General features: G+C 44.8%; 1 protein-coding gene across 1 annotated transcript; it reads right to left on the bottom strand.

The window, feature by feature from the left end:
* Positions 1 to 3616: 3616 nt before the first annotated feature.
* On the bottom strand, positions 3617 to 5166 carry LOC129796648 (uncharacterized). The gene has a single exon (XM_055838758.1). It carries the CDS (start codon positions 4970 to 4972, stop codon positions 3617 to 3619), a length of 1356 nt encoding a protein of 451 aa, XP_055694733.1. The 5' UTR covers positions 4973 to 5166.
* Positions 5167 to 9715: the final 4549 nt, after the last annotated feature.

Raw genomic sequence — 9715 nt, 5'->3', positions numbered from 1 at the left:
TGTTCAGATCAGCCGTTGCGAGTTCCGCTGATCCGGGGACGGCCATCCGTGTGTTAAGCATGCACCACTTGGGAGCGACGTCGCGATCCAGGCCACTTGATGCGATAAATTAGGTTCGAGATCTTTTTGCACACCTGCCAAGGTCCACTCCACGGCCGTTCCAGCTTTGGACATCGTCCTATTCGCCGGCGGGGTGCATGTAGCCACACCAAATCATCCACCACGAACTCACGGACGTTTCTCCTCAGGTCATAGCGCCTCTTGGCATCTTCCGCACTATGTTGGAGCTGATCTCGCGCCCGCCAATGAATTTTCCATAATTGCTGTCGTAGTTTCGCCACATAAGTGCTTGGGCTGTCTGCGCCAGAGTCTGTGGTCTCTGTGGGCGATTCCCCGACAAGTAGATCAACCGGCAGGGTCAGATTCCGTCCAAAGAGTACAGTGGCTGGTGATTCTCCCGTCGCTTCATGGGTTGCCGTTCGGTACGCCAATCCGGCCATAGGCAGAAATTCATCCCATCTGTCTTGATCCTCCTCAACGAATTTGGCCAAGTAATTCAGTAGGGTTCGATTAAACCTTTCCACCATGCCGTCACTTTGAGGGTGCAGGGGCGTCGTTCGTGTCTTCTCCGATCCCATGAGAGCCATCACTTGCCGAAAGAGGTCCGCCTCGAAATTTCTCCCTTGGTCAGAGTGGATCAGCTGGGGCACCCCGTAGCGGCTGAACACCTGCTCCACCAGCGCACGTGCCACTGTCTCTGCCGTTTGGTCAGGAATGGGGAGAATTTCCGGCCATTTTGAAAAGTAATCCATGGCCACCAGGATATATCGATTGCCTCTGGTCGTGATGGGAAAAGGTCCTGCTATATCAACCGCAATCCTCTCGAATGGACATCCGATCGCCGTCGGGGACAACTGCCCCCGAGTCTTCCTCTGTGGACCTTTTTTCTCGCCGCACTTTTGACACGTGGCAACAAAGTCTCTGACGTCCCGAGTGTGGAAGGGCCAGTAGAACCTTTCCCTGACGCGTTTCAGGGTACGCTTGATGCCCAGATGTCCGCCAGCGGGCGCGTCGTGCACTTCACACAATATCTCGGGGACAATGGCGCGAGGAACCACCACCAAGGGTCTTGAGGATTCATTCTGTTCCTGCTTCCGGAAATAGAGAATCCCGCTGTCTGAGATCTCGAGAGAGCCCAACTTTGCCCAAAGATGCTTCGTCCAATCGCTTTCTCCGATGATCTCATCGCGGTCGGGCAAGCAGTTTGATTCTACCCAGCCACGCACTTTCATCAACTCCGGGGCTGAAGATTGTACGGCTTTCCAGTCCCACCGGGAAGCTATTTGTGTCAGCCTGGCAAGTTTGGTTTCTTCGCCTCGGTCTGTTATGGGGTGTCCTCTCTCCCGTTCCTCCAGCCGCCCACAGTACTGGCAATTCTCCTCGAGACAAGGTCTCCGAGAGAGGGCATCCGCATTGCTGTGGAGACGTCCCGCTCGATACTCCAGGGTGTAATTGTACTGACTGAGTCTCTCAATCCACCTGGCCACCTGTCCTTCTGGATTTCTAAAGCTTGTGAGCCAGCGCAGGCTGGCATGATCCGTTCGCAAACGGAAGTGCTGGCCGAAGAGGAAGTGGTGGAAGTGATGTACGCCTCTAACCACAGCCAGGAGTTCCCGCCGCGTTGCACAGTAGTTCCTCTCTGAGCGGGAGAGAGACTTGCTGTAGTACCCAATCACTCTCTCGCGACTGTCCTGTACCTGTGACAAGACGCATCCAATGGCAAATCCGCTACAATCGCAATCCAGGATAAATTCTCCTGATTGTTGGGGATGGGCCAAAATCGGTGCAGCAATAAGGCATTCCTTGAGCCTCTCAAAGGCTCTCTGACACTCTTCCGTCCAGTGGAATTGGGTGGCTTTCTCTGTGAGCGAATTCAAGGGCTTCGCGATGTGTGAGTGTCCTTGAATATAACTGCGGTAGTACGCACAGATGCCAAGGAAACTTTGCACCTCCTTCTTATTCCTTGGTATGGGCCATTCCGCGACTGCACGAATTTTGTCCGGGTCAGTGGAAACACCTTCGGCGGATACAATGTGCCCCAAGAAGTGGGCCTTTCGCTGAAACAAGCTACACTTCTTTGGATTGAGCTTCAAACCCGCCTGCTGTAGCCGGGCCAGCACTAGCTTCAAGTTTTCCACGGACTGCGAAAAAGATTTCGCCGGAATGAGGATGTCATCGAGATAGATAAGGCACCTCTCCGGAATCAACTCCTGTAGGGTGTTCTCCATCAGTCTCTCGAACGTGGCAGGACTATTGCACAATCCGAAGGGGAGAACACGAAATTGCCACAGTCCCGTTCCGGCCGAAAAGGCAGTCTTCTCTTTATCCTGTGGGGCCACAGGCACCTGCCAGTAGCCCGAGAAAAGATCCAACGTGTGAAACCAGGTTGCCCCTGACAGAGATTCGAGGGTTGTATCGATTCGCGGAAGGGGGTGTGCGTCCTTCTTGGTGATCTCATTGAGGCGTCGATAGTCGACACAGAACCTCAGGGTGCCGTCCTTCTTCCTCACAAGGACCACCGGTGAACACCAGGGGCTGGTGGACTTCTCAATGACACCCTGTCGCTCCATTTTAGCAATCAATTCCGTCGCCTCGCGTTGTTTGGCCATGGGAACGCGACGGGGAGGTTGTTTAATGGGCGTGTGTTCCCCGACATCAATGTGGTGTACTGCCGCATTTGTGCGACCCAAATCTTCCGGAGCCACACTGAATGCCATTTGATGTGTCAGCATTACTTCGTAGGCCATTTCTCTCTCTTCTTGCGTCATTTCCGGGTCCATTCTATCCACCACACTTTCGAGCACTTTGGGTAAGGTGCTTGGTAAGGAGTTTACTACGGAGTTGACCTCTAAGGTCACGCTATCTGTTGATTGTACGCGCTCACACATTGCCACTATTGTGCCCTGGGGAATAAACACGGGTTTGTTGGCGACATTTGAAATTCTAATAGGTACCGTGGATCTTCCCAAACTCACCAATGCGCGCGCTACCATTACTGTAGGTTCTACGCCGATCCCCAAGTGTTCGATGACGGCCTCGCCATCCCATGTCGCGTCGGGACGTCCCGGAATGACCGTCTCTGTCCATGGATTTAACGTGGTGTCATGGAGAATGCGTAAGAGAGATCGGTCTCCACATTCTCCCGCTCCACCGATGAGAGGAATGGTTTTGCCATCACAGTGGAAGATTCCGGTGGGGAAATCCAATGTACACGAATGTTCACGGAGAAAATCCAGCCCCAATAGGCAATCATCTACAATCTCAGCCACCAATACGGGATGGCGTATGGTTAGGCCGCCAAGTTGTAATTCCACTACACTTTTGCCACATACCGGAATAAGTTGCCCTCCGGCGCTCCGTAGACGGGTAGGTGTCTCTTCTAAGGGGCCTCTTCGTGTATATTTGGGCTGTACAATGGTAATTTGCGCTCCACAATCCAGCGTGAGCATGCTCTTCTTGCCGTTAATCTCCCCAGCCACCTGCAGGCTATTTGCATCCGCTCCGAGGCCACGGATCGCATAAATTGGGGGAGCTTTACTCACCGGGTGCACCGAGTTTAGCTCCTCTGACTCGGTGCCCCCGAGTTTCCCGACGCACTCACTTCCTGGCTGTTATTTCCCGATGCACGTGGCTGCCGTGCGGGCTCTTGAGTTGTCCCACTTATGGTGGCATTTGGCGGCTCCAACTGTGGCGACAAATCCGTGGAAGTGGTACCACCCTCTTCACGTACATTGCGTCGATCTTGGGTACGTCTTTCCTCACCCCAACGCTGATTATTGCGTCTCCAATTCCCTTTAAATTGGCGTTTTCGTTGCCCTTGATTGGAAGAGGTGACAGTGTTTACATTTTTCTGCGTGTCACTGCTGTCAGACTCATCGATGGCAGCGACCTCTCGAACCGACCGCGCCCGATTAGTCTCGAGCCGCTTTTCCGCCTCATAGAGTAATGCTCGGTGTACTGCGGCATCCAAATTTCTCGGCTCGAGGCGCCGTAATTCCTGTCTTGTTTCCATATCACACACACCAACGCGGAATTGTAGCACTAATAATCTTTCACGCGCATAAGGGGGACAATCCGCGTACGCAATATTCGCTAGACGACGCAAATCGGTCGCAAAGTCCATCAAATGTTCCTTCGCACGCTGCACTCGCGATTGGAATTCCACTACGCACAAGTCTTTATGCTCACTTCTACCGAATCGACGCCGCAGCGCGTTCTCCAGTAGGAAACAATCATTCAATTGTTCCGTGGTTAGTCCCGACAGAATGTTCAGTGCCGTACCCCGTAGTTCGGAAGCGAGCGCCGCCGCTCTCTCAGAGCTATTCCAGTTGTGGATGTTGGCCACTAGGTGGAATTGGGTGAGGTATTCCTCTATGGGTGTAGTCCCATCGAATTGTGCCAAACGCAGGCGTGGCGAGCTATTCAGCACACCGGAAGTAGGTCGCTGCTCGTTGCGATGGCGGCCATCTCGCTCTTCAAAGTTAACGGGATGTGCCGATGAGCGCCTTGGGGCCCCAGAGGGCTCATTTCTTTCCGGTACACGACCTGTGTTCCCATTTGGCCAATCCTCGAATACCCAATCTCGCCATGCTTCCGGTGGCGTGGGTCGAGGCTCACCTGCTAAATCGATAAGCGGTGTATCCTCTCTATTCAGGCGACTAACCGCCGCACGGAAAGAGGTAGTGTTGCGCGGATCTACCGTAGAGTTGCGGAATTGTCCATCACTTCGCCTCAAAGAGTTACCGAACAACTCATCACCGTCGATAACGCTAGATTCCGGATCTAGCTCCGCGCGAACCCGTTGTATCACGGTTCTCGTGGTCGCGTTAATAGCACGTCCGATCGATTCGCGCACTTCCTGCTCCACGATCTCCTCCACACTCGACAGAATGTCTTGTAACGATGCTGCCATCGTCTTCGCGCACCCCACACCTGACACCAATTCTTAAGAATTACGTGGGGGGTTGGAGAATACGTGGGGAGGAGAATTAATGAATTTACTTCGCTTACCGTATCGCGTTGTATTCGCTATCGCTGTCCGACTCTCACTGACTCCTGAACCGGCTCGTGCTCTAATGCCCAGCAGACACACGCATACACTCGCAACAATATTTTTGATTTATGTTTAGATAAACTTGTTTTAGGTAAAATCAAAAATTTCATTTAATTGAAAAAATATCTTCAGATTTTATGGAAAATTCTATTAGCATAAAGCCTCAAGGAAGATTTCTAGTGCGCTGTTTTTTTTCCTTTAGGAGCCAATTAATTTGATTGGCGCAGATTTTCCTCAACATCTGCTCTTATATAGCTTCAAGTGATTAACCTCCCCACACATTTTTCCACAAATAGGGCCATCTTTCTTAATTTTTTTTCTCTATGGGCACTTGAAGAGGAAATAAATCAAAAGACAGACTTTGGACAAACCAAGTTGAAATTATTCGGAATGTTTTTTTGTCTGGTAAAAGAGAAATCTAACACATGATTTGTCGGAAAAATAAATCGTAGCTTGGATTTTTCCAAGGAGGACAAAATGGGCAAAATACCAATAAATTATTGTTCGGTATAAATAAATTTTGATTTGGGTTTTTTTTTCTTGGAAACGACAATTCTATGGGACAGGAAATCCATTTTAAAAGAAAAAAATAATGCTCCAATTTGTTGAATGACTTCTACAAGGATATTTTTCTTTCAAATTAAACAAATATATATTTCCCCATTTAAATTGATTTATAATGGAAAAATGCAGAAAATGTCCGATGAAAAAACAATAAATGAAAAGAAAATTGGCAAATTTCAAATTTTAATAATAATTCCATTTGGATACCATCTTGCCAAAAAATAGTGGTAGGATTTCAAATAATATTTTGGCAAAAGATTTGTTGGATTGTTGCCAAAAGTTTAATTTCATAATATTTAACAATTGAGATATTTATACATATATGAAAAACTTGTTGCACATTTTTCATGGCAATATATCAAAATGTAATGCACAAAATAATTATTTTCCACGACATAAAGCATTTTTAAATTCACATATCTTGCGCGAGAGAAATATGAATTTGTGCTTTTTCAAAGAACTCTGCCTTTTGCATGGAAAACGATGTAAAAGAATTTTCCTTTTTCATACAGAATTTTCTATTAATTTTTTTTTACTTGAGATTATAAAAAATTCTTCTCTTTGAAATTTGAGAGATTGAAAAAAAAATTGAATGAAAATATTATGCTGTGCGCTACATATATATAAGGTAGCTTTTTTTCCACCGAAAACGCAAATGTAATATAATGTATTCGTATAATAAAATTTGTGCAATGAATGGTAAATTTTCTTGAGGGAGTATTTTCCAAATCCTTTAACATGATTTTTCTATGAATTTCCCCGACGAGGGATTCTCTTCAGGCTGACCTTTCGTAAATTTCCTCAATTTCCCGGTCAATGATTCAATTGCGAAAATCTCATATACAGTCGTGTCTGCGTAGTAGGACCGTCGTCAAAAAAACTTCTCGCCGGTAAAACCGCTTCAGAATAAGGAAATTTGCCTCCAGAGTGATACAATTAGTATCCTGCCTTTCCAATAGTACGAATTGTCCCACTCTGGAGACAAATTTCCTTATTCTGAAGCCATTTTACCGTAGTGAAGTTTTTTTGACGACGGTCCTACTACGCAGACACGACTGTATGTTGTGTAGTAAGTTTTTCTCTTTTTTTGATATATATTTTTTCGAATCCTACGGCAAAACCTCCACAATCCATTAAACCAATACACTAGGCTGGAGAGAGAGCGGGAGCTTTTTTTTGTTCCTTTGGGAAATTGCAAAATGGTGCGAAAAAGGCAGAAAAGAAAATCGATTCATGCAAAATTTCCGGTGTTTTTTTCTTTCTTCTTTGACGAGGAAATACGATCCCTAAAGATGGAAAATGATTTTCTTCGGTTGACTTTTCTTTCTTTCGCACATTTTTTTCCTTTTTTTGCGTACTATTAGTAAGTAAATTTTTGCGGAAAGATCCTTCGGAAGAGGCCGGAAATGGGGATAAAAGATGGGGATGAAACATGATCCAATTGAGTAGAAAATTGTCCTTTTTCATCCTTTCATTTTACCCCCATTATGTAGGTAGATATACGTTTAGCAATAAGCTCCAATTTCATTTTCATTCTTCACCTCTTTGAGGTGTTTGAATTGTATAACGATTTGTGGGAAATATCTTGTTGATATAAAATCAATGTCAGAAAACTGTTTTGAAGAAGAGATTGAATACGGAAGAAATGTGTTAAAAGCTCTTATTTTTTCCAAATACAAAATTCCTTTTCTTTTTACAGTGGGATTGAGTAACTTCTTGGAATTTTTGATGCATTTTGTATTACATATGTGCAGGATGATGGAAGAGAATGCCAATCATTTCTCCTTTTTAGAGCTTATTTTTAGTGAAATTTTCCTGAAGGAAAGATCCTTCAAACCCATAATATTGTTACGGCGAAGCCGAAAACGCCCTCGAAAAACCTCGAAAATTCTTAATTTTTGAGTCCCACAACTTTTTACATCACCTTAAAATTGCTCTGTTGCAATCACCCCCCCCCCCCGGGAACTATTCCAATTTTTCTAATAATTTTCCATAAAGGAATCAGATTCCGGAATCAAGAATCTGATCCCTAAAAAAATGGCATGCCCCTTGGCCGCATTCCTCTAAATGACGCACCCCTACCGTCAAAAAGGATGATGCAATAGCCCTGAGGGCCCTATATAAGCAGCGTGCACGCTCAATCGGCACGCATTCAGCGGTGCGCCGCTTAAGAGGAAGGACCTCTAAAAAGGACATCCACCTCAGAGCTCTGGCTTTTTAGCCTCATTAAAAGAGCCAACTTTAACCATCGCCACAAAGCGACCATCTTTAACAGCCGCTAAATAGCGAGCCATGACATGTCTTTTGAAGAAGTTTGTGGAGAACTTCATTTTGCCCTCAGAAGTGCCGCCATAGTGCGAGGATTGAGGAGAACAACATTTTGCCCTCAGAAGTGCCGCCATAGAGCGAGGATTGAGGAGAACAACAGCAGAGAACATCAAGTTCATCTCCAGCAAACCGGCAGGAAGCTGCTACCACAAAAGGGCAGGAAGCCCCAACAACCCTTCTAAGACCCCCGAAGACCAAAATTGAGCACGAAGCTCATCTAAAAATTCTGTAGAACATTGAAGTTCTAGAAATAAAAATTGCCGAGATTGTTTAAGACAGAATAATTCCAAGTCTTTTTACTAGCAGCACACGGTCTTCCCAAATGTTTGCACCAGGACTTTTCACGGCAAAAACTCCCGCCGTAACAATATTTATAATATTCATAAAAAAATTATATTTCTCTATAAATAGCATAGAAAACTTAACCGCTAATATGTGTTAAATCTGTCAAAATATTGTTGATGATTTTCTCTCGTAGAAATTTAATCAATTTGCATGACGCGCGTTCAGCAAAACTGCTTCTGTGAGCAAAATGTGGCAAACTTTCCCACGTGATGGTGTGGCAAAGAAGCAATCGCTCATTGTCACCATCTTCCTCCCGTCATCATTATCGAAGAAACAACCATTCTGCACATCGAGCCACCTCGTCGTACTCACACGTATATTGCACTAAAGAGGTGCTATGATGTGGGATTTTGTGGGTGACATCAAAATCCAATTAATCCTTCTTTAAGCATCGAAATTCTCTCAAACTAAATGGCACAACAGGACGCACATACAACACATACACACCGGGAGAACAAATATGGGATTTAAAGGACACATAGCGCATATGGGTGATGTCAAATAAATTATTTTCCAATTTATTGAGCATGTGTGAGAATTTTAGTTAGGTATGTATAAAATTTAAAACCTCATATCGTTACAAATTTATTTTTTAAACATTTAAACCCTGCCTAAAAGGACCCATTAAGAAAACCATTAAGTACAATTTTACAGTATTTTGTATGAAGGTAGTAATAGTTACACGATCACTTTATGACACGAGAAAGCCATTTGATATAGCAAATTAAGTTAAAGATTCACATTATAAGTTTCCTTGTGAAGCACCACTATAAAGACCACAAAATTTCAGGGAAACTACGTATAAGTGTTTTCAATTAAATATGGGGATAGGGGGGAAGAGAGTACATCAAACAGTTTAAGGGAGAAAAGCATTTGAAATATGAATTGCAATTGCAGGAGTTTCATTGTAAGTGCAGAAAATTTGCCCTCAAGGAGCTAAATTCTCCCTGTGTAAAATTGAAAGAAAGATGTTATGAACGAATAAAATTTTTCTTTCAATTTATCACGTTAATGAAAACCAATTTCAACATTCCTAATTTTATTAAAAGAATTTTATTCGTAACCATTGCGGGGAAAAATTCTTAGATTGTGTAGAGAATCAAATCGAGCGGTTTTTTTTAATACAAAAACGAATAAACTCCTTTATAAAGAATATTGTATATTTTGAGGTGTTTATTTCCAATGAAGATTTTGGCAAAAAGCTCTCCGTTATAGCTATGGGGAATCCCTGTCCTCCTGTGTTCCCTGTCATGTTCGTATGTAGGTGTTTTATCCTCTCGTAATCTACCCTTATCACATTTCCCTCGCCATCTTCCCCGGAGGTGCTCACAAATTCATGGCAGAGTGGAGTAAAATTAATGATTG

Source organism: Lutzomyia longipalpis, chromosome 4 (genome assembly GCF_024334085.1).
Source record: "Lutzomyia longipalpis isolate SR_M1_2022 chromosome 4, ASM2433408v1".
Lineage (NCBI taxonomy): Eukaryota > Metazoa > Arthropoda > Insecta > Diptera > Psychodidae > Lutzomyia > Lutzomyia longipalpis.
This window is presented reverse-complemented; position numbering and strand designations above follow the sequence as displayed.

What these genes read in the sequence shown, in the direction of transcription:
- LOC129796648 (XM_055838758.1), bottom strand. Translation starts at nt 4,972, where the DNA reads ATGGCAGCATCGTTACAAGACATTCTGTCGAGTGTGGAGGAGATCGTG.